This window comes from Erithacus rubecula (assembly GCF_903797595.1).
Source record: "Erithacus rubecula genome assembly, chromosome: 2".
In the NCBI taxonomy this organism is placed as follows: domain Eukaryota; kingdom Metazoa; phylum Chordata; class Aves; order Passeriformes; family Muscicapidae; genus Erithacus; species Erithacus rubecula.
This window is the reverse complement of record NC_136685.1, coordinates 32576884-32601483: the sequence shown is the minus strand read 5'-3', so window position 1 is coordinate 32601483 and position 24600 is coordinate 32576884. Positions and strand designations below refer to the sequence as shown.

At 37.7% G+C, this 24600-nt stretch overlaps 1 protein-coding gene across 4 annotated transcripts in view; it reads left to right on the top strand.

Annotated features, from left to right (window-relative positions):
* UBE3D (ubiquitin protein ligase E3D) overlaps nucleotides 1-24600 on the top strand; it is a 76367-nt gene that overhangs the window by 24175 nt on the left and 27592 nt on the right. For 3 of the 4 annotated variants that reach the window (XM_079327176.1, XM_079327174.1, XM_079327175.1), the window contains exon 9: nucleotides 20505-20643. The exons of the other annotated variant lie outside the window; for it this stretch is intronic. In XM_079327176.1, the coding sequence (XP_079183302.1) occupies nucleotides 20505-20643 (139 nt within the window). The remainder of the gene's footprint in view (nucleotides 1-20504; nucleotides 20644-24600) is intronic. 4 annotated transcript variants of the gene reach the window in all.

The following is a 24600-nucleotide window of genomic DNA, read 5'->3' as shown; positions in this document are numbered from 1 at the left end:
TACAAGTTCTGGGTAAGTCTGTGTGCAGTTAGGCTTTTAGCCCTTGGGGGAGATTTATGACAATTCTTCTACAGCAAATTAGTTGAAACTAGATGAAAAAAGTATCTTATAAATGTGTTTGAGTTCCATTAGAGAAGGATAACTCATGCATTTTCTGCTCTGTCCTATATGTATCATGTGCCTCTGATTATGTTGGTCCCCTCCACTTTTCTTTCAGCAAAGCTGCTTTTCTCCACCTACAAATCTGCTGTGCAGACAGAAGAGGTCTTCCTTTCAAGTAACAGGTTCTTGGCAAATAACACCTTATGCAAACAGCCTTAGCTGCTGGGAGTGATAATAGTAAATACAGCTGAAACAAGAGTGTTGTAAAAATGTATGAAGAAAATTGAAAATGTGGTTACATGGCAATTTGACCATAACTTGATCTCAGAAAATACTTGTGAAGGTTCAGTAGGAGGAAAATTGCCCTTTTCCCTGTAGAATGCTTCACAAAACTTTGTCAAAAGTTCACTGATAGCTGTTTGTATCTCATATGCATCTACAGTCTCTCTGAATGGTTTACAGCTTTTGCAGAAATGTTTTCCTATGTAAAAATTTGCTGCTTATAATTTGAGAGTTGAAAAATTGCTTCCAGGAATTGTTCATTTTATTAGCTTTAGAGGGACAAGAATGAGCTGAAAATTGAGTTTGTGGCTGAAAACGTGGAGGGTTTGGGTCCTAGTGCTTTTACTATAGTTCATGTATGTTAGCTGTTTATGAGGCTGTTATTGATGTATTCTAGAATGTTGTTTATTTCTCCCAAGAATGGCTTTCATTCTCTATATAAACTCTAGAGTAATTCACTTCTCATAAAAACATCAAACTGAGTTCCATTTCACTGATTTTTTGAATGTCTGAGATTTTTGTAGTTTTTCAGTGATTCTTGCCTGTGGAAAACACACGGGACTGCACACATCAATAATTGATTGACTGAGGAGTGACCAGTATTTCCCTGGTTTGTGCTATCTGTAATCTGATTTCTCTGTCTGGAATGATTAAAAAACTGGATGTGATTGTAAATGGAACATGAAGGGTGTGGTTTGTTTCAGATTTTTTTTGTTTTTTGTTACCTTCTTGAATTATTTCATGGTATTGAGTTAAGAAAATTGATGCCATGGATGGCATGACCTGCCTTAGAAGATATGACTGAACAGGAAAAAGTTTTTAAAAATACAGTCTGATGCCAGTCAGGGTTTTGGGACAGAAAGGAAAAGAATACTTCTCAGAGTTTGATAGACATGTGGAAGTTATAAGCTTCATGAATATTGAATGCCTAGGCAGCAGACTCCTCTCCAGTGCTGGTAACATCTTTTTCCACCTCTGGGAAACAGTGTATGCAGCTTTTAAATATAACTGTCAGGAGAAATGTCCTGACTTTCTTGTTTCTTGAAACTGTACCTGCCATGTGCAGCAGCCTTTTATGGTAGTTACTGAGCTACTTAATTCTTGCTCCTAAACACAGGTCTGATAAATCTTTCTATTCTTTTGAACTGTTGTATTTTTGATATTTAGTGTTTGCTATTTAAAATCTTTTTAGAAGAACTAATTGAAGTAAACTGTTGGAACAAACTTTTTTTCTACTGAATAAGTTCTCACATTTTTGCTCAAACATTTTTGCTCATTTTGTCATTCGGATGAGCTTTTTGCTTAGGTCACTTTTTTGGTTCACCTTTTGACATTTCACATTGAAATCAGCAGAGGAAGGATTCTGACTGGTTTTTAAAATGGGATTTGCAATCCCAAATCACATATCCATTTGTTGATAATCTACCTGATAACCTGCCTTTCTTCTTGTGTATTGTGAAAGATCATGTTGTATTGCTACTTGTCTCACAGGGTACTTAATTTCTTCTCTGCATTAAAAGTGTTAAATACTATCTACATAATAATTGGCAATGTAAAAATATGAAATTGACTGTAAGGGCTATTGCTTAACTATTTCTAATGGTCTAATTTTTTAAAAGAAAAAATAGATAACTATTCCTTTAAGATCTCTGATAACAAATATGCTTTTGAATCAGGATTTGTGATTCTGTAGTATGGTAAAACAAAAATTAATTTCAGGCTTATGCCTTTTCCCCATATTCTTCATATCTATTTGTGAAACACTGCAATTCAGGTAAACTCAATATTGGTAGTTTTCACGTGTCTTTGGCTCATCTTGCTGTACTTCAGCTCTTTGAGGAATCTTAGGATTTGTAATAAGAGAAATGTTAAGTTGGGTGACAAAAAATTGTAAATTAAAAGCAGCAAGACTATATGAACCTAATTTAAAATGTGTTGTCAGGAGCAACTGCATTGCCAGGTAGTTAATAACACTCATAGGATGATAGGAATGTAAGAAATGCCATGCTGGGTCAGAGCACTTGAGCATGTAGTTCTGTAACATGCCTCCAACATCCAGAAATGTTCTTCAGAGTAGTGTGTGAGCACTTTCTTGTAGTGCTCAGCTCTGTAGTTGTATTAAGGATGTCAGAGGATACAGGCCTGCCTGTTTCCTTTACTGTCTGTTCATTCATCTTTTGATCAGCTGTTTGAATAAATACTTTCTGGCCTTCTGGTGCTGTCTGCCTCCACAATCAAGTGACAGGTCTAGAAGTTCACTGCTGGTGTCTAATACTCTTTTAACCTCCCATGAAATGATGTCTTGCTAGATTTCAGGTGGGGATTAGCAAACTAGAATTCAGAATTCCCACCAGATAAGTGGGCATGGGGATCCTAAACTATAGCCTGCAGTGTTCTTGCTGATTACAGTTAGGGGCTAGACTTACTTGCTGGAAGGAAATCAGTGTCACATCTGCTCAAGTCTGACTATGTATGTGTATATCTCATTTTGTTTTCCTTGTAACATTGGTTTTTTTTTAAAGGCAGGTAGCCTAGATACAATAGTGCTGATCTATTGAGGGTAATTTTGTAATCATACATCAAACATAGCAGATTTCCACTTGGATGCTTGCAGTTTGTTTCTCAAGGACTTATAAAGACTGTTGGGTTCGCATGGGAACTGTAAGTACTCAACTCCTGTAATGCCTTTAAAATGACGGGATCTATTTGAGCAGGCAGGAATCAAATAATAAGCCAAGAGTGAAAAAGCAAATCTTATAAAAGATTATTGGACAGGTGGCTGATATGAACTACTTAAACCTCAAAACTTGATTTATTTATTGGATTTTAGGATCTTGGCCTGTTTTAAATGAATTAGCATTTGTTATTTCTATTGTATTTCTCTATGACAGGCTGTGTAAACTAACAATACTTAACGATTTAAGCTGCCAATTTTACTTGAAATATTTTTAAATTGGTAAGGCTAAAGCAAATTGGGAGTGTCTGAATTGAGACCAAAGAAGAAGGGCTTATTTATAAAATTGGTCAGGAATCTTCCATTTTTGTGTGTGCAGCAACAATAGAATATTGTTGCTGGCTGCCTGTTTTGAGTGCTGTAGCATCAAAACAGAATGAGCAATTCTTATGCTGGCTTCTCTGACTACTGGCCTTAAGCTATAAATTAAATTATTTGTATAATTAATAAGCATAATAAGTGATACCTATCACAGAATCACAGAATGGGTAGGGTTGGAAGGCACCACTGTGGGACCATCTGGTCCAACCTCCTTCCTCAAGCAGGGTCATCCTAGAGCATATGGCACAGAATTGAATCCAGATGGTTCTTGAATTCATCTCCAGTGAGGGAGACTCCACATCTTGTCTGGGCAATGTGTTCCAATACTCAGTCACATGTTCTGTAAAATGTTCTCCCTCACATTTTAGGTGGAACTCGTGTTCATGAATTTCTACCCATTGCTGCTTGCCATATTGCTTGGCAGCACTGAGAAGGGCCTGACTCCAATCTCTGACACCCACCCTTTCGGTACTGATAGAACTGATGAGGTCCCCTCTCAGTTGTCTCTTCTCCAGACAGAACAGCCCCAGCTCCCTCTGCCTTTCCTCATAATACTGATGCTCCTGTTACCTCACCAACTTTGTTGTCCTCCACTGGACCTGCTCCAGGAGCTACATGTCTCTCTTGTACTGAGGACGGACTCCACATGTGGCATCACCAAAGCTGAGTAGAGGGGCAGGATCACCTCCTTGACCTGTTGGCAATGCTCTTCCTAGTGCACTCCATGATCCCTTTGGCCTTCTTGGCCACATGCTGGCTCATGGACAGCTTGTTGTCCACTAGGACCCCCAGGTCCATCTCCCAGCAGGTCAGTCCTCAGCCTGTACTAGAGCCAGGGGTTGCTCTTCCCCAGGTGCAGGACCCTGCTTTTGCCTTAGTTGAATTTCAGAAGACTCCTCTTTGCCCCTCTCTCCACTCTGTCAAGGTCCTTCTGAAGGGCTGCAGAGCCCTCTGGGGTATCAGACACTCCTCCAGCTTTGTGTCATCAGTGAACTTGCTGAGGAGGCCTCTGCCCCTCCATCCAAGTCATGGAGGAATAAGCTAAACAATTCTGGGCCCACTACTGAACCTTGGGGACATCACTAGCTACAGTTCTCCAACTAGACCCTGTGCCACCGATCAGGACCTTCTAGGATCTCTTCTTTCAGTTCTCAATCCACCTCACCATGTGTTGGCGTGAATGTTTGAGGAAAACACAGACGAGATCTGACTGGAAAGCTGGGAAGGGTTGTTCCAGGGAATAAAATTGTACAGAATTTTAGAGCTTTAGCCTAATAATTTCCTAAAGACTGAACTATTAGATCTACTCAGAAGTGAGATGTTGGATTGGCCATGCCTATTTTCCCACTGTGTGTTTCCATGAGAGTAATAGCCCAATGGCTGTTCTTGCAAGGGGATGAATATTTTAGCTTTAAATGTCTTCGTTTAGTTTTCCACTTCTGTCAGTCACCTGCCAAAGACTCAAATTCACCTTCAATGTGTCTCTTTTGCTCTCTGGAAGCAATTTGGAGTGACATCTGTAAGGCCCCAAAAACTTGCTTGACAAAACTCTTAAAAGGACTTACAGTTTTTTTTGTACTCTTAGATGCACAGGAAGAATACTGATACGAGATTCTGAAGAGGTCAAGAAAAAACTTTGGAACTTTGGAAAATCAGAGAACTTTGACAAAAGTTTAGAGCAGCATTCGATCAACATAAAAGCAAATTCTCAAAGCATTAACTGAGCAACCTCCAATCCCATCCAATTTTACTCTAAACTATGAGAAGAAGGAATCAGTAGAAGAAAAAGAAGGACAAAAAGGTCCATAAAAGAACAAGTATAGCTACCGCTCCTGGCTCCAGTGGTGTTTGGCTGATAGAAATTTCAATAAAAGGTAGGGTCAAGATGTGCTCACTGAAAGTCCTGGCTTAGATACCTTTTGGCTCCCCCAGGTGTGACTTCTGGTATCTGGCCAGTCTGGGCTAGAATGGAGCTCCAGAGGTGAGTGTGGAGCATTGCCTCTGGTGTGCTTGGGATTGGCAGCCTCTGCAGGGCTGGGATACAGGCCTGGCGGTGTATGGAGCATCACCTCATGAAAGGCAAGGCTTGACCTGCCCCTTCCCACACACACATGCCCCTGAAGTGTATTGAGCCAGCAATCCTTTCAGCCTCAGACATCTTAGCATAGAGATGCTGATTCCACTTAGCACACTGGTACCACAGTCTTGATTGAACTGCTTTTCTACCATTTGTGAATTATCAAGAGTGGTTTTATTTCTTCACCTATGATGTGTTCTCCTACATCTGAAGTCCATTCTGATTAATTTTCTGTACAAAATGTTTATAGCTGTCTTGTTTTCAGCTGTTGCATCTCCTGTTTGAACACGGTCATCTAATTAAAGACTTCTCATTGACCTCATGTTTGTGACAGAGGTTTTCCATGCCTACTTCACTTCCTGCTATCAAAAGTCTGTTTTAGTCTGTCTATAACATCAATTCCTGCATCAGCATTGACTTGGTTTGAATGTAGATTTAAGTCTTCCATCTAAATCCCCTTTTTATTACTTTTTTCTTCTTCTGCTCTTGCTCATGTCCAGAACTGGGCTGCCAGGCTACATGCCTCCCTAATCCTGTATCTTGGGCTTCTAAGCTGAGACTAGCTTTCCCTTTTCCTTGACCCATAAAATTTTAAGAAAGCCCATAAAACTAAGGAGCCAAAACAATCTGCATTCACTAATCTGACTGTGTCAAGGTGCATGTGTGTGGGGCAGCCCCCACAAGGTTGGTGTGTGGCCTTGTGTGATTCTTCCTGCTGTGCCTCGTGTCTGCAGCAGGACCGCAGGACTCTGGACAGCTCTGCCTGAGAGCTGCCATCAGCATCATCATCATCATCATCATCATCATCAGCCAGGGTTGAACAGGCGCTGTTAAATCTCTGCTGTGGCATAAAAGGGGAAAGCTTCAGAATAGCTGAAAGGGAAAACTTGGGAAATAGCGCTGAGGAGAGGAGGTGTTAAAACTAGGAACAGTTTTGGGAAGGGTGGAGGGGTTATTTATGGAAGAGTATTTCCCTGTGCAGAGGAAAACTGACAGACGTGGGGACACATACTGGCAGAGGAAGTGGAAAAGGGGCTAATGGAAAGTTGAGTTTTTCCACATATGCAGTTGGTCTACTGTGAGTTTCCAAAATGAGCTGTAAGATGTAGTAAAATATGTAAAAAAATCTATACTGGTTTAGGATTTTGACTTAACTCAAATTTTATTTTTAGGAGAGGAAGCTGTGCTCTTGACTGCTGGTTTTATTTATTTAGGATTTAATTGCTTGTTAAATTTGACTTCTCACCACATCTGATGCTTCAATTTTGTGCTACCTGCATAAAGGGAGCTTCTGTATAATTTTTGCAAGAGGTGTATTTTTCTGTGGAGAGGGAAAGTGATGAAAAAAATAAATATCTTCTATTAAAATAGTGATTTCAGTGTGAAAGGGAAAATACAACATGTATGAAATTCTAACTTTAGTCATTAGGCTTTTGTTTGGCAATGGTTTAGATAGAATGAATGGAAAGAATAAATTTTGCTGTCAGCAAATTCAGGATTAACCACTTCTACTATTTGTGGTGTTCCTTGCTTTGCTGCGGGTAATTGCATCTTGAAATACTGAATTTCCTTCTCTTCTGAAGTCAGTACATCAGGAAAAAAACAACTTCAAAGCTGAGATATTTTTGTGAAGAGTGAGTACAGCATTTCTTTTGTACAGCAGGATAACTTCTCCCTTTGGATTCAAACATAATGTTCTGGAGTGCTTGGTATTTGTGAATATTTCTATATGGAATATCAACATTGCTGTGGAAGAGATTTAATTTTACCCAAAGGTTTAAAAATCAGAGGCCAGAAAACATTTACATCTTTATATTGTTCTGAAAATCCATTTTAACTTCAGAAATGCCCCCCTGCTTGGTATAAAAGGACTTAAAAAGAGAATTAAAGTTTATGGAGCATGTATAAATCTTCATGTGGCACAGCTGGTAGGAATAACCTCTGTGAGAAGACCCAGGCAAGTGCTTTATACTGTGGCTAGGGAACTTAGAGCTTTATGTACAGGGTAACAGCAGAGCCATCTCATCATGCAGACAATTGGTTGATTCAGCTTCGATTTAATTTGATTTTTTGCTTAAAAATTTTTTCTCTGCCGCTTGCCTGGGTTTGTTATGCTGACAAAACCAGTGTTACTCTTTGTGGCTATTCTGTAGCCCTGAATGCACACCTGTTTCAATACTGTTAGGGCAGGGTATCCAAGACACCATCCTTCTGGTACTAGTGGCAGTGTTGAGGCTGCTGGCTTGTGTGGCAGTGAGCTCATATTAGGGCTGTATCTTCTACACAGTGCTTAATTCCCGTGGTTTGTGGTTAGAGCCTTTCCTGGGGACTGTGGTGTGGCCATTAGTAACAAGGCAAGGGGCTATCACATTGCTAACTGGGTTTGCTGCTGACTCTCTCCCTGCACAGCCTAGGTGGGAAGCTCAGATTGTCTTGCAAAGCCAACCCTGCTTTTCAGTCGTGCTCTTAGGTGAGGTTACTGCACCAACTGCTTGCCTTGCTTTTGCAGCACAGGCAGCTGAGCCCGTTGACAGTCAAGTCCTCAGCTGCTGCAGTTTAGAGCATATGGTTGAAAGCAAATTGTTGCCAATTTTGGATTGCTTAAAGACACTGCCCATTGAACCATGGCAATTTAGGAAATGAGTGATGAGCAGTTCAGGTGTCCAGGCAGGGTCAAGGGTACTGCTGAGACCAGTAGCTTCATCAGCTATCTCTGCTCATCCATCAGGTCACTGAGTGCCAAAACTGAGTAATGTAAATACCTCCCAGTGTGCTCAGAGTGCACAGAAATAGCAGGTTATACCAGTTTTACAGCATTTGAGCAGTGGCTCTCAATGTCTTCTTTTTTTCACCTGTAACTACTAATTTTTTAAATTTAAATTTAAAAAAAGCTTACCTATGCTGATTTATCATAATTTTGTCTATCAGTCCATTTCTAATGACTAGATGCATGAATTTCAACAGTCCCTTCCCTAAGGCCACATTAGTCAGTATAAGTTCAGACTGGTATGTTGAACAATTTTTTTTTCCCATCTCATAAGGAAGTGTGAAAAATATATGATGTTTCTTTAACAAGGCCCACTGAGATTTGGGATTATAGCTTTAAGGCCTTATTGAAGACAAAAACTTTCCTATGTTTAGCCATGCAGAGCAAAGTTGCTTTTCAGACAGCACTTTAAAACTGAAGAGAATTTGATAAACATAGAATTGAAATCATAGAGAAAGGTATGAGAAATCTTCCCTGCAGAGCCACAGTTACTATTAACAAATATAAAATACAAATTGGAGTTGCAGCAGCTCTTGAATTTTAAGGCCATTTCAGTATTCTAGGAACCAGCAGTGGAAATCTTTAACATTGTTAGAAGAAAACTACTTGCAGTGCCAAAGAAAAAGCAGAAGATAGAAGATATCATTCCCTAGCAGGAGGATTAATTCTTCTGTACAATTAATCTGATTTCTTAGTCTCACTCTTGAGCACTCAAATCTCTGTTCTTTCTCTAAGAGGTAATTTTTACTCAGGTATACCACTGTTGGGGCCTCAGTTTAGCATCCCTCTACTTCCTTCTAAGAAACTCTAGAAAGAAAATTTAGTGGAATGTATTGCATGAGATATTTTATGTTCAACTCCCTCTTGTTTTCTTTGAGTAGTTAGGAAATGAAACTCTTTCCATAGGATTAGAACTGAAAAATCTGATACAACATTAGGCTATGTAATTAAATTATAAAAATTGAAGATTATATTTTAGGAAGGATATTTTACAGGAGGCCACAGTGCAGTTGGCAGAAAGTTTTAAGTTCCACACTTTCAAAGTACCAGAGTTGCTTTAGACATTTTCACTCCTTTTGTAAACCTGAGCAGTATCTAACCAGAAACTTAAGTGCATTCTTCATCTCTCTCAAGAAACTAGGCATTCTCCTTTTGTAAGGGTTATAGATTGATAAATATGTACACTATTCCATTCAGTCTTCCTTTGGGCAAATTTCTGCTATTTTAGCTTTCAGTGTTTGCTGTGAAAATATTTAGATTCTCTGACAGTCCATACAGGGCAGTCTACAGGTAACTGAGCTGCACAGTCCCAGAAAACCTTGAAGAAAAAATGAAAGCCTGAATGTGGCTGGGGATGGTATTGCTGTTTTTACAAGCAGTGACACTGAGCACTGTATGACAGAATGCAGACATACAGGTGTTCTAGATTAATAATTAAGCTACAAGTGCTGGTCTTTAAGCAGTATCTGCATGTAATTTTACATTGTGTAAATCCAAGAGGAGTATTTAGTCTCTCCTATATAATGATAGGAACATTGTCTTGGAATGTCCTTGTATTCACCTTGCTTAATGTAGAATGATACAGTCTGGATACAAGAGTTCTGCTTTTAAGGATGCATAGCAATAAGTCTTTAGATCTGATGAAGCACCAAGCCATTACTGTCCATCTCTTGAATGGTCTTGCTGTTGTGGGGATCTTCTTTTGCTTTTTCTGCAGCATCTGTGAGATTTGAGATTTTATTAATAATGAGTATTGCAGTTGGGCACACCTGACCTCTTTGCTGCTGCTCTGTAGGCATGTCAATCAGAGATAGCAATTTGGCAATCATCTGGTAGTTGTTTTGGGCAAGCAAACCAGGTATTTTTGGTCTGTCTTCAGTAATGTCTCAGTGAATGAAGGAGGTCTTCAGATAAATGAAACTGGAAAACAAATCAATCATGGATGAAACTAGGAGCTTAAATAACTGAAAATAATTCTTGACATTGCATTTATGATGCTTAGAATTATTATAAGAGATCAAGAATAGTAAGTACATATTTAGCTAATGAGTTTGGTGAAAGTGTAGCCCACTAAGAGCAGAGATATTTTGAGTTTTCTCTGGTCTTTCTACCTAGTGTCATGATGCCTGGAGGAGCTGAGAGATGGCCTATTGTCTCAGCTTTCAGGTGGGAAGCTCAGCTGCATGCAGGAGATGCTGGCTAGTGTGCAGACAGTGAGGAGAAGGTGCTCTACGTTTATGACCCATCACTATAAAGTCCCTTGATAAGAGTCTGTAAGTTCTTGAGGTTGGTTTGTGGAAAAAATACACTGAGGCAAATACTTTTTTTTCTCTGGGCAAATGAAGTGCTTGGGACATTACTTGGACTTGGTAGTGTTAGGTTAGCAGCTGTACTGTATGATCTTAGAGGTCTTTCACATTCTAAATGATTCTGTGATTTTATATTTTCTGTCCGTCTTGCTAGTTATCTGCACCTTCCTTCTCCTGCCCTGACTTTTAAGCACATTTGCATTTTTTGGACAATTTTGGATATAAGCCTTCTGCATTATACTTTTCCCACCATATCTGAAAAGCAAGTGTTCATCTAGAGGAATGCATTATTAATGCCCCTGATGAGAAAAGCTATAGCTTGACAGCAGCAGTTTTAGGAAGAGTCTGCTGAGGAAGGCATCGGTCCAGCAGACGTCACTAGTCCCATGGGCAAGCTTCTCTAAAATTGAATGAATATTTTGAGGGTGAGCTGGCTGGAATTACTTTGAATTTACTAGATAGAGTATATTGATGTCAGCAGGTGCCCTGAAGGAGCTTTTACACAATACAAAAGAAAAATTTTGGTTTTCTGCAACCTTACTATGCACTTGTACCCTTCAGGAAATGAGCACTATTAGAAGAGGTGTTCACACATTTGGAAGTGGCCTTTATATACCCTTATATACATATCTGAAATGTTGAATGGTTAAAAAAAAAAAAACCAAAAAGAAAAAAATATATGTAACCTGGGAATTCAAGTACTTGTTTCATACATACTGGGAAGAGAGGCTTTTTAGTTTGAGGGTGTTGCTGCTCATATTTGATACTCCTTGCAAGTAAGATGGCACCAGTCAGGCTGCTAGCATAGATCAGTAACACACTGCTGTGTCCTCTGCATCCATCCCAAACACAGTAGTCTGCACTATCTTATATTAGGAAAGTTACCAGCCATCTGTTCTGATTTAGAGCAAGATGGATCCAGGAAGGAATCAAGAGATGCTTAAGATGAAGAAAAATATTTTAAGAAGTGTTCAAAGCTATCCCTTCATTCTGAGTTGTATAGGCATATTCAGGGAATTTGCTGTAGAGTCATGGTGCTGCTGTTGCTACTGTGATGAATTATCAGCAGTGATCTGGCTGCAGGAATCTGATCTTTATTGTTTCCAGAAAAGTTACTTTAATTCTTTTCATCTGTCATGCAGTAAGACATGAAAAAAAAAATGCAGCTTAAAGCCTGAACACAACCATGAAGGTGAAAAAGCTTATTCTAAAGCATTTGCCATGCAGTTTTTATGAGAGTAATTTGCTTCTTTTAGTGGGACTACATTGCTTTGCTGCTGAGAAGTCAGCAATTGCATTGTACTTTGGAGCTGCACCAGCCATTCTGCATAGTGTGGATGTTGAGGAGCAGTCACAGCAGACTTTTAGGCAATGCTCAGCAAGAGCTAAACTCCTGTGCTTTTCTTGGTTTTGTAGGAAAACTAAATTAACGTGGATTCTACTCTTGCACCCAGATAGGCAAAAATTATGTAGGAATTTTTTGAAAGTAGTTTAAAATATATCTATTGTGACAGAATTTACTGTCTGCCATGTTTTCTTCTTATTATGTCTAGATATATTTGATACCACAAGCCCAGCAGGAGCTTTTTTTCCATGCTCTTGTATCCCTCAGTCAGATGTTCTAAAAAGAGCTTCACTGTAACTGATGAAAATTTGCAGCAATTTTCTGCTTTTGCAGGTTTGGTTTTTGCAGTAAGCTGTTGATCTTGTAGATGAATGAAGAAAGGATGTCTCTTTCCATAGACAATTGTTGCTATGGGTTGGCTCTGTGGGTAGATCTGCTGATGCTATGGCTTTATGGACTGTAGGTTTGCTGGTAGAGCATATTCTGAGACTTACCTGGCATGTTTAGGATTTTATATCCAAGGCCAGTTTCCACAAAATTAAAATCACTTTTTCTCTTCATTCTTTGATGAGCCTGTTTCTGCTTACCTCGTGCTGAAACTAAATAAAGATGATACTGTCTTAGTTGTAATCACAGACCATCTGTACAGAGTTTGAGTACTGTTGAGAATTTTAAATTTAGTACATTTGCAAGTGTTTGTTGGTCCCACGTATCTGGGTGTCCCACTGAACATAAGTCTTTATACATTGTTGCTTGATTTAGGTTTTCATGCATTCATTTTAGATCCTACGAATTTTCAACTTACAGGTTTCAGAATAGATAAACACCTGCTAATCCTTCTGTGATGTTTAAGCTTTATTTCAGTGATTCTTGTCACTGAAATTCTGTTTTGTCTTCAACAGAGACTGTACAGTTGGTGCTGTTTCACAATGGAATGAAAATATTTTATGGGTGATAAGAGTGTGCAGCTCTTGAATGCTTTTGAAATTGCATAGCAGGCAGATGGAGGAGGGAAGGCAATGTGGAAAAGCAGTTGGTGAACACCCAAAAATCTTTAGTCTAGAGACGTATGTTGGGCATTACTTTGAAATTACATGCTCCAAGGCAAAGTTACTCCTGGACAGGATTAAAATGTCAAGATTTATTGCCATGCAAAAAGTTGCAGTATGTTGAGATAGCTTTCTGTGCTTCAGAGGAATAATCTGCTTGTAAACAACCTTGTCTGTCTTGGAGCAATATACTAACACAGGTTTTTGGTTTTCTGCTTTGCCCTTTCCCCTCTGAAAAAAAAAATATAAATTTAATTCTGTGGACTCTTCAGAGGCCTTGTTCTGCAAATAGCATTTCTTAATAAATATCCCAAAACTAATGTAGTTACATTTAAGTTAATATAGGGCAGTTGAGTCTACTAAAAATATTGGTTGGAGTGAAGCAAGAGAAAAATAATTTGGGCTTTGCTTTACAGTTTGAAATAGGCAGCTTTACTTCTCTTTCTGTCTTCCCTTAAATAGCTTACAATGATCAAAGCATGTCAAGAAATTATAAAATAATTTCAAATGCATTAATAAAATTAATCTCATTGAGATTCATATGTAGTTGTTTAATGCAAACAAAATTATTTAATTCACTGTCTTTTAATGTACCTTTTAGCATGAGTTATTTAATCTATGCTATGTATTGGAGTTAGAAATGAGAAAACTGCATGTGGAGTGTGGATTTTAAATCATAAAACCATTAATCAGAGCAAATAGCATAATTTTAATTAAAAGGCACTCTGAAATATTACAAGACCAGTTGATACCTCTTATGTCAGCCCGTCTGAAAAATATTATGACACTGGTATTCTGGTGAGGTTAAATCTGAATTTTCATTATAAGGCTTTCTTATTAGTATTAAATAACTTGCCCTTTTCAAATGGTGACACATTGAAAGTTCAAGAAGGACTTACATTTTGCAGGATAGGGTATTTTAAACCCGGTGAATTGTTTTTGCAGTGGATTTCTAGCTAACTTCTTTTTGTCTAGACTTGAGAATTGCATATTTTTTCAAGTCAAAGTACTCATTACTCAGGAAAAAAGCTAGATGACTGTTAATAATGACCACGTCCTTCTATATGCAATTATTATAGTAATTTATAATTATGTCATTAAATAATATTACTATGATTTTTGTGTATATAACAAATAAATTAAATGTACTACATTGAAGTGTATGTACTATATGCAATATATGTGATGCACTTTAGTTTATGGATTATGTATCAGTAATTTTATAGAGAATGCTAGTAGTATTTAAGGCCATGTGGAAATACAGAAATTCTGTTAAATTAATCTTGTCTCTGTGGTGATACACTGAAAAAGAAAATGTTTAAAACATCAAGATGGAGCTTCTGTGTTGGCTACTGTAGTCCATTACAAAAATACAAAGAGGCATGCTCTTGGCTTTCTTACTTCCCTAAGTGTTTTACTGTTCTCTTGCTCATGTCCTTGCAGGGACACTGGTATGTTGAATTTCCTTCTTCCATTTTTTTGTCTCTTATGAGAGATTTAATACCTACTGGTTTGGGATACCATGCCTTTACTAAAGATCCCAGGGAAAATTTGCTCAAAACCCACACTTGACACTCCCAGCTGTTCAGGATGAATAATGAATGGTAGAACATGACCACAGATGCTTGTTTCAGGATGGAAACAGCAATTCTACAAAGCAAGGTTTTTTTTCTAAAGGAATGTACTGTAGACTGTGAAAATGCCACACTTCTTAGTCATCCATATACTTACATTTTGGTAAAAGTTTAGTAGCTAATGAGCAGGCATTGATATTTATGTCATTTTTAGATCACTGAAAGGATAATTAAAAATATAAATAACTTAGCCTCCTGGTACATTAAGTATACAGACTCATCATCAGCCATAATTAAGAATTGTTTTTAGATTAAATCATTTTTACAAATAGTTATTTAATTTAGCAGGTTTGTCCTTTGGTTCAGTAAAGTCATCTGTCATTTCTCTCGGAGCTGTAGCTTGTGGAAAGGGTAGCTTTAACAACATTCAGTGAACTCTAAGATTCAGGGCTGAGCTTCTGTCAGCTTTTATATTGGATTCTTTGGCACAGGCTTGATTCATCTAAACACTGAAGCTTCAGTTAACATCTCCTTCAAGAGTTTCACAGCATTTGGAGCCCTAAATGCAGAGCACATTTACCTAGATCATAACTAATAAAATCTAGTTAGTACATTCCCTCAGCAACACTGGGCAGAGCACTGAGAGAGATCTTCATTTTACAGTTCTGACCTGTGTAGACTATCCTCAGTTAGTGTATTTATAGAAGTAACCTGCTAAATCAGAGGTGATGATGGGGATGTGCTGGAAAGGAGAAAAGGGCTTATCTGTTCCTCTTCAAAAGCAGACTTACTTTGTCTGTAGCTGAGACAGCTCAGTTGCATTTAAAAGTGAATCTCAGGCATGGTGAAGGGTGATTCTGATAAATGCCTTTAGCACTGATGAAAGAGACTTCTTTTGAAATAAATGCAATCTAGTTGGAAGTCTGGTCCAGTTTTTCAAAAACATGTGAGAATCTTTGTCAGTTTTTCTCAGATTCGAAATACAAAGTTTTCTTTTGCTTCAATGATGTGCCATGTATATTGCATTTTTGGTATGGTGCTGTGGATGGGTTCCGTGACCTGATGGATGACTGTGTTAGTTTGCTAGTTCTTATATCAAGAAATTATGAAATAAATGTACTTCATTATTTTGATGTCTTAAAACTTGCTTTTAAGAGCACAGTTTTGAAATGTAATTATAACTTATATAGACAATTCATTGGGATCAATTCCATAGTGAACACTGGACAAATACCATTCTCTGATGCATGGTGATTCAAATGTAAAACATTATCTAAAAACATTTCTGCTAGAAAAGTAACTGTCTTATCTTTAATTTTATCTGAGTAGTTGTTTTCGAGTCTTGCTCCTCTCTGCTTTCAGAATCAATTGCTTGAATTTCAGAGAGCATTTGCTGATTTATTTTTATTTTTTTTAAAAATCAACGATTTCCCAGATTTCACATTAGTATCAACTAAACAACCTTGAAAATACCACTTCATTTTTTAAAATATTTTATACATACAACTATGGGAACTTCACTTTCCTAGCTGTATTTCTTTGACTGATTATAAGAATATGACAGTCATATCATGTTCTAAATTTCTCCTTCAGATGACCAGTTCCTTAGAGAAAGCATTGAAAAGAACAAGGGGGAAGATAGTCTCAGCTTGTCACCTTTATTTCTTAGTTGTTTGGAATGCTCTGTTCTGACAGTTTAGCACATAGTTGTTTCACATCAGCATCTAGCCAAGTATCACCCTCCTTGAGTAGGGCTCTACTTCACTTTCTGTACTACTTCAGTTCAGCTCTGAATTGTATGCCAGAAATATGTTAAAGTTTTATTAGCATTCATTGTATGTGATTCTGACTTTCTCAGAATGTAAGTTATGTAAAGTTCCAATTATATCTTTCAATGTTATGTCTTTTCATTGTGTTTTCATGGGTGAGACTAATAGATTATCTCTTAGATTGAGCAGAAGGAGTTCTGAGTTTGAGGTTTCACTCTGAGCTGCAGAGGCTGCATCTCAAATTTAATTAACACTGGGGAAACCTTTAACTGTTTCTTCTTAGTACTCTCCTAAAAATCAGGAACAGATGAGACTTCCCCAAACCTAATTTATTTGAGATCTTTCTTAAGAAAATTTGGGTGAAATAAGCTGAAAGGATTAATACAAGTTCTGGGAAAGAGTGGAATAAAGAAAAGAGAGAGAAAATGGAAAGTAAGGAGTGACAGACAAAATGCTTAGAATTATTTGTGTTTTCCTGTTGGTGGGACAAAACTGGATGATGATGGTGATTTAGAGGTGAATTTAACATCCTGTGAAAAAAATCACTCTGGCATATCCTTTTCTTGATTCGGAGTGTGGTCTGAGTTTGGACCATTTTCCTGAGTATGTTTTACTACATCTCAGTCTTTTAAAGCCTGGTTTCTAAAGCTGGCTCACACTTCCCTCAAATACTGGCAAGGCCAATAGGTAGTGGTGAGATTTTACTTGTCACAAGATTGGTCCAAAGTAGATGCAATCTTTCACCCTTCAGTGACTTAGGGAATTTGTTTAGAATTTATGAACTTTGTTTGATGCTGAGGATATTTTTTTTTGTGTGTGTGTCAGACTGTGAAGTGCAGAATCTTAAGACTTCTTTGTGGTATAGAATAGGATATTTGCTGAGGGAAGAATAGCATTGTTTCTGTTGTCAACCTCACTTTCCTCAAGCTTGTGTCTTATCTCCCCCTTATTTGTTTCTGCCAGCTTAGCAAGCTGGGCTGTGATGTCTGGGAGCTGATCAGCTGAATTGTCCTCTGTGGCTGCGGATTCTCCTGAGGAGCATTATCAGCCAATCTACCTCTTCCAGTAAACAGAAAGCAAAGTCTCCTCTCCAGAGGAGACTCACAGAGTGAGACAACTCCCCTTATATAGAAAGACCATTAAACTAAGGTGAAAAACAGTGGATTCTTTGTGGTTTGTTTTGCTTTTGTTTTATGCATAGATGCTTTTCTGTTCCTCTGCAATAAAGATTATGGAAAAATGCTTCTAAAAGCAACAGGGATAAAGAAGAACAAAGAGAAATGATCTAATAAAGCAGTGACTTCCCACAACCATTTGTATTAAATGCTGTGAAAGGGCAAGTCACAATGACTAATTCCTGACATGTGTGTTCCTGGAGCAGTAAATGTTGGGATATCTATGCTTTGTTTGTAATAAGGAAGTACACTGGAATAATTTCAGGAAATACTAATAACTGAGTGATTAATAAACAAGAATTGCAATATAATTAGGCTAAATGTCTTTATACAAACCTTCTTTCCCTCAGATAAATCAACAGCCACAAAAGAAAAATCCCCAGTTCAGTGTCGGGTCTGTAGTAGCTGAACTTCAAAATGAGGAGGCATCTCCAAAAAATGCTTATATTGAAACACAAGAGTAGAATCAGGGTACTGATGTAAGTTGTGATGCTTTGAATATTGCCTGGAGTTCTGAAAAGTTTCTTTGAAGAAAGGGTGTTGATCTGTGGAAACACCTTGTGACCTTAGCATATCACCTTCATTCTCCAAACTCTCTAGCTGTTTGAAGGTGCCTGCACAGTGCTTTGTTTAGACTTGCTGATTTCTGAAAATGAGAGCCCCTATTTTGCTAGCTTCACCTAAATTTTCCTGCATCACCACATTGTAGAAAACGTAGAGAAAAGAATGAATAAGGAACATATATAAAGGTACGTTTCTAATTATGTGGGGAAATGAAGTTATCAAGTGATAAGGCAATGTAAAACACCAATCTGTATTACAGTTAACAAGACTGCTTGGTTACTGATTACTTAGTGTTCATCATCTAGCTTTAATTGTTCCTCCTGGAACATTTACAGAATCATAGAATGGTTTGGATTGGAAGGGACCTTAAAGATCATCTAGTTCCAAACTCCCTGCTGTGAAGAGACACACCTTCCACTAGACCAGGTTGCTCAGAGCCCCATCCAGTCTGGAGCTCTGAACCAGCCAGGGCTGCCTTTCTGGGCTTGGCCACTTGTGTAGTCTGTAGTCTTATAAAAGAATCCTGTTTCCATTTAACACAGACATAGTATTTGTGACTTAACTGGAGGCTTGTACCTTCCAATAATGAAAGTACTCCAGAGCCACTTCTAAACATCTCACCTTCCTGTCTTAGTGGGCAGTTGGGGTTTTTTTGTAGTAGCTTTTACAACTTTTCCATGTGGTGCAGTATAAGTGTCAAATGAGATACTATGTATTATACAAGGGCTGATAGTGTGTGGGAGGTTTTGTCTTCTGCCCTTTGGTATGGTCTCAGACATGCTGGAAATCTTAAATGATGCACTGCTATTAGAAGAACCAGGGACTGTCTTCCTCCTTCTCCTTGCCATGTACAGCTTAGACCTTTTGTCAAGATGGCTCATTCTGGTGAGGTTTGAGAAAAGAAATTATGTATTTGGTGATCTAGGTGTGAAATTATTTTCTTTGTCTTTTATTGTGGGGACAAAAAAAAAAAAAAAACAAGTGAAAACATTTGTTTTTAGGGAAGTGAAAGCCCCTCTGACATTCTGTGCATTATAGGTCTTGCTTCTATGTATCAAAGCAGAGTTGGATTCTTATAGGTGCATAGATAAAATAGGAAGGAGAAAAAATGTAAATATTAGAAAAGGCAAAAGCAAAGAGTTGAAATTTGAATGGCTAATTTCAGACAAAAGGAGGTAAGAAAGTACACCCACTCTTTGAAGAGAGATATGTAAATTATGCTAAGTAGGACATCTTCTAGAAGAACTCAGAAGGTGCTGTGTTTAAAAAGTGCATATGCAAGCCTATATGTAAGAAGCAAGACTTTTTAGAGAATCATTGGATTTGGGAGACTTGAGAGAATGAGAACCATCCAGGACGACACAGATATTAATTTGCTCAGTTTTCACCATGCTGAATGCTGAGGTCCCAAGTGTCTATAAAAAAATGCAGCTATCTCCTGAAAGTACTTTAAAATAAGCTGATGTGTTCACAGACAGTGGTTCAGTGAGAAAAGCTGGAGGAATTTAAAAGTGAAAGCCAATGCTAAGATTATTGAAATTTTGAAGCCTTGGACAGGGAAGGGTAGCAAGTATTGTCTTCCAAAGTGATGCACTTAGGTCTGCTGAGAATAAATAGTATTCATCTTACCCAGGAGTATCTGATATAACCTACCCAGACAAAGTTATTAAAGTAACTGGATCACTGATCAGTCTGTCAGTTTGTGTATTATGGAAGAAATAAGCCTGAACTATAGGAAGCAGAATGCTCTTGTGTTTTGAGTAAATCTTGTTGAACTAATCTTGTTCTTTAGCATGTGATTGTGGAAAAAGTTTATAGGAATATGCTTCTGAAATGTTGTTTTTATGAGTAACTCATAGAAATCTTAACTCTTTTAATACATCCAAATTAAAAATCTGTGAATTGAACTGGGATTGAGTTTTGCTTGGTATAAACTGTTGTTAAGTTTCCAGTGAGCATCATGGGCATCAGTTTTGAAAATCATGCCTGACTTCCTGTCTTTTTAGAATTGAATGGAATCTTTCTAGAAACAAAATTAAAAGTGCATTATTTGCAATGAATACTCTATGCAATGAATACTTTATGTGTAAAAATAATTATATAATAGGAAGTTACCAGTGACAGATGAAATCTTGTTCAGAAGTAATAAAACTTTGAATTAGAAACACGAGTGATTTTTTCTATAATATGCTAAGTTTTCTTTCACATTATTTTTTTTGATACAGTATTTTTTTGATTGATATTGGTGGTATGGTTAAGAAGGCACTTTATCTAAGTACACCATGTTTTTTCTGGAAAACACACTCATCTGTGACTTTTACATGGAGAAAATGAAGGGGATTTTTATCACAGTTTTTATCACAGTTTTAATACTTAATTGGTACTTATGGTTTAGATATATTTTAAGAAAATTAAGAATTTTTTTTAACTCTACAGGCTTGCTGATGCATGGGAAAATGATATGGGAGTTCATTCTTTAAAGTTTCCATCAGAAACATGTTTGGAATTACTGTTGATACTGGGTTTGAGTACCACATCTCTGCCACCTTCACTTCGATGCATGAACTCTTTTCAGGTAAGGAGCAGCTTCTGTTTCAGTATGAAGATGTTATTTTTGGAAAAAGAGAGATCCCTGGGGCCCATAAACCCTTTCAGAGGTTTGTTTTCTGTAGTTGCATGATTCTTCATTTTATTAAAATGTAGACCAAGGTAGAAAATGCCATTGGATTTTTAAACAGTTTATTACAGTTTAAAGTGATGAAATTTAAAGAAATTTCATCAAACTTAGGCTGCAGAATAATTGTAAATTATTTCTTTTATTTTATATACTTTTATTTTATATAATTATAAAAAATCTTGTGGGCTTAAAAATAAATTGTCAGCCAAAAAATGAAGATTTCCAGGAGTGAAAACATACGGAAAAATTTTACTTTGAAGTTCTCAGCAGACGGAAATTTTCCAAAGGAAACAGTGTTGCAGGCATGATAAATTATGATTTTTGTTTCTTTTGTAATGTGGTTGGTGAGTATGATTTTTACAAATGCAATAGAGACAACTGAATTCATGATGATATGACATAGCAACTCAGCCTTTTTATGATGCTTCTTTCATCTCCTGAGTAACACACTCTGTAGATTGAGAATTGATGCAAATCTAAGGTAACCAGTTGTTGGGCAGGAAATGTACTGAGTCTGTTTGTTCTGGCAGCTATAAAATAATTGTCATCTTAGTAGGGCTGAGTGTCCTTAACAGTTTCTAACATGAAATCAGGTAGCTTCTATTTGTCCATATTTCCTGTTTGTAGTTAAGGCACATCTAATTAGTGTTACTGAGTTATGTTTACTGAAAAATAGTCTTTCTGTAGATTTTGAAGAAAAAAAGAAAAGGCTGTAAAACAAAATCAAGTAATTGACTTTAATAGAGCTACAGTGATGTACAGCTGCTGAAAACTCCTGTTTTAGGAAATAGGTACCTGCATTGTTTCTCACTTTGCTTCTTATGTGCTTGCAAACAGGGAATCTGTATATGGTGATCACTTGGGTACAGCAGCAGCCACTGATCTCTTCTATGTTATTTTAATACCCAAGCTCAGAATACTTACTGGGTTGTACATTCAGAAGCCATAAAATTGAAGAATCTCCTGGATCCCAATAGATAGTAATAATTATAAATTTCAAGGATTGGCCAGCAGTAGTAATCCATGCAGTTGAGTAGTCTGTGTTTCTTATTAAGAAGTGAACATTTTGGTTGTCTAATCCAAGAGGATGTATTCCTTGTCTCTTACATTACCAGTAATCTGTGGTAAAGTCTTCCCTGCTTTACCCATGACAGGTAAAACAGGAGTCTCTTCCTGTATGCCAAGGCTGTGTGCCCTGTCTTGTTTCTGTGCATACTCAGTCCCACATTGTGTATTTGGGATTCCCTTTGTTTTGTGTATGGGGTAGAGGTAGGAAGTGATGGATGTCTGTCAACAGTACAGTGCACAAAAGTACACAAAAACACAGAGTACACAAAAGTGTCAGTACACAAAATATCATATTTTTCTTTTTTTCCTTGGTTGACTCTGCACAATTGCTCCTGGGCAATTTTTGCTCTGCTTAATTGCTCCTGGGTAATTTTAGCTTTGTGAGGCTGTCTCTGTGAAGAAGCCATTGCTCTAGAGGCACATGGTGCAGGTCCTGGAAGCATAGAGTTATGTCAGCCATAGGGTGGGGCATCCCCTGGAGACCCTCTGGCCATGGCCTTTCCAGATTTCTGTGGAGCAGATGAAAGCAAACAGTACCTTGCTAAGCTCATTTATTGAGCACTGACCTGCACAGATCATGTTTTTCCTGCCTGTGTGCCAAAGTTGGCGATGTGACAATGTCCTGTCTTTCACAGCAACACACTTTGCAGTTTTTGAAAAGCCTAAGTTCAGAAACCTGCTCTGTTAAGATAATGTTCTATTTTGCCAAGTGGGAGGAAAGGAAATAGCTTTTTTGATAAAATTCTCTGACTCCAGCTGTCACTCTCTTTGGCAGACAGTCAATATCACCAAGTGTTTGTCCTAGAGGGCAAACACTGTCCAGTAAAATACTGTATTATTTATTTTTATCCTTATAAACCTTGTTTGGATCTCAGTTAGTGAATCCATGAAGCAGAAATAAAGTTTGCCCAAGCTTTTCCCTGATTCTTTATAATGGTCTGCCAGCCTTATAGTTGTTTTGGTTTTTTTCTGGCTTGCTTCTTCATGTTCAGCAAGTACTAGTTTTTCTGTATTTTTCTTGGAAAAATTTGGCAAGAACTGAAGAGAGCTTGAATAGTGATACTAAATTGTGCTGTTGTCTGGGCATAAGATCACACTGCATGCAAAATAGTGAAGATTGTGAGCCAAAAAGAGAATAATAAAAGGGCACTAACTGAAAACTGACATTTCATGTATCTTAATGGAGTAATGGCAAAATGACAAAACTAGTTATGCCTTATTTTGTGATAGACCTTAATGTGGCAGTTGTCTAGAAAAATTTAAAACATTTTAATTCTATATTAAAATAAAACTTCTATTTGAACTGGAAATAATTGCAGAGTTCTCTGTTATCTACACAGTGGAACAGTGGCAGTTTTGTTCAACAGGGGCCAGTCCATTGCAACTGAATGCTGGAGGAATTAGGAGAAAAAAACGACCCCAGAATGTGCCAGAATTTTCTGCTTTCAAATATATGTGTCTCCACCATTGGTGAGGAGTTAAATGGACCATTGCTTTCTACTGATGCTTTTCTTTATGTTTTCATGCAGTATTTGAAAATGTATCTACCAGGCAGCTCTAATGTATTGATCTAAAAGTTATAGTTTAACTCTTGATACCCTGTCAGGATAGCTTTTAAAAATCCAATTTTTTTTTTTTAATTAGGTAACCAAATATGATCTCATCAACACCCATACTTTTGAGATGTATTTACCCTTTCTCCCAATTATATTATAGTACTGCAGTGTTGACAAGCAAAAATTTTAGTTGGTATGCATCTGCATTGGGTGATGCTTAGGCTGTAAAAAGCACACAAAGGAAATCTGCTTAGTTGCTAATAATCTGTAATAAACTCTGTTCTGCTATGTGCTCTAGAAAGTACTCTCTGGGACTGGCTTAGCAGACTCTGTATCAGTGCTGAGACATAAATTACATTTTATTTTCCATTGGTGTGCTACTGCTTAGTAACATAATATTTGAAATAACTTTTCAATTCTGCTTTGACCCTGTAAAGATCTTTCAGTGTGATTTATGTTGCTAGAGGAGCCTGGTAAAGAAGAGCAGCAGCAGACTGTGCTACACAGCTCTGCTGAGTTTGATGCTCACTACAGACAGCTTATAAGTTTCCCAGGCTGTTGAGCCTAGCTACTAAGTTGTCTTTGCCACACCTCTCATTTCACCTGAACAATTGCAGTAACATTTTTTTGGTGGTCTACAGAGAGTTAAATCTTAGGAAGCTTGAGCCTGTAAACTCTGAAGGACCAAAGTGGACAGACTGTTTCTTGCTGGATGATGGCAGCTCCCAGGTTTACTGGAGAACACATTTTTTCAGCCCTGACTTTTCCCTTGCCAGGCTTGTAATCCCTCACCCATACTAAGGATGTCTCAGATCAAGGTAATAGGATTGACTGAGGCACTTGATACCTATCCTGGAGCAATGAGAAAAGCAGTAAGAGAGGAGAGAGGAGTTTTCTACTAGAGAAGATTAATTTTTTTAGTTTGCTTTTGCTCTGAGCATTGTTTTGCCACTTTCTCTTCAGCTCCATTACACTGCATGGAAAGCTGTGTTACCTTATTACACACTCAATCTATATGTCTGTCCACCCACCTGAGCTGTCAGCCCTTTGCTTTTGCAGTGCTTGGACTTCACTTTGTGTATTATTCTTAATACTTGCAAACACTTGTAGCTAGCACCCACTTGAGTTATCATGCACTTTATCACAGAACTGCTCAGCTGCTACTTCTCAGCACAGCCTCAGAGACTCAGTATTTCAGAGCCTACAGCACAAAACAGTTAACACAGGGAGA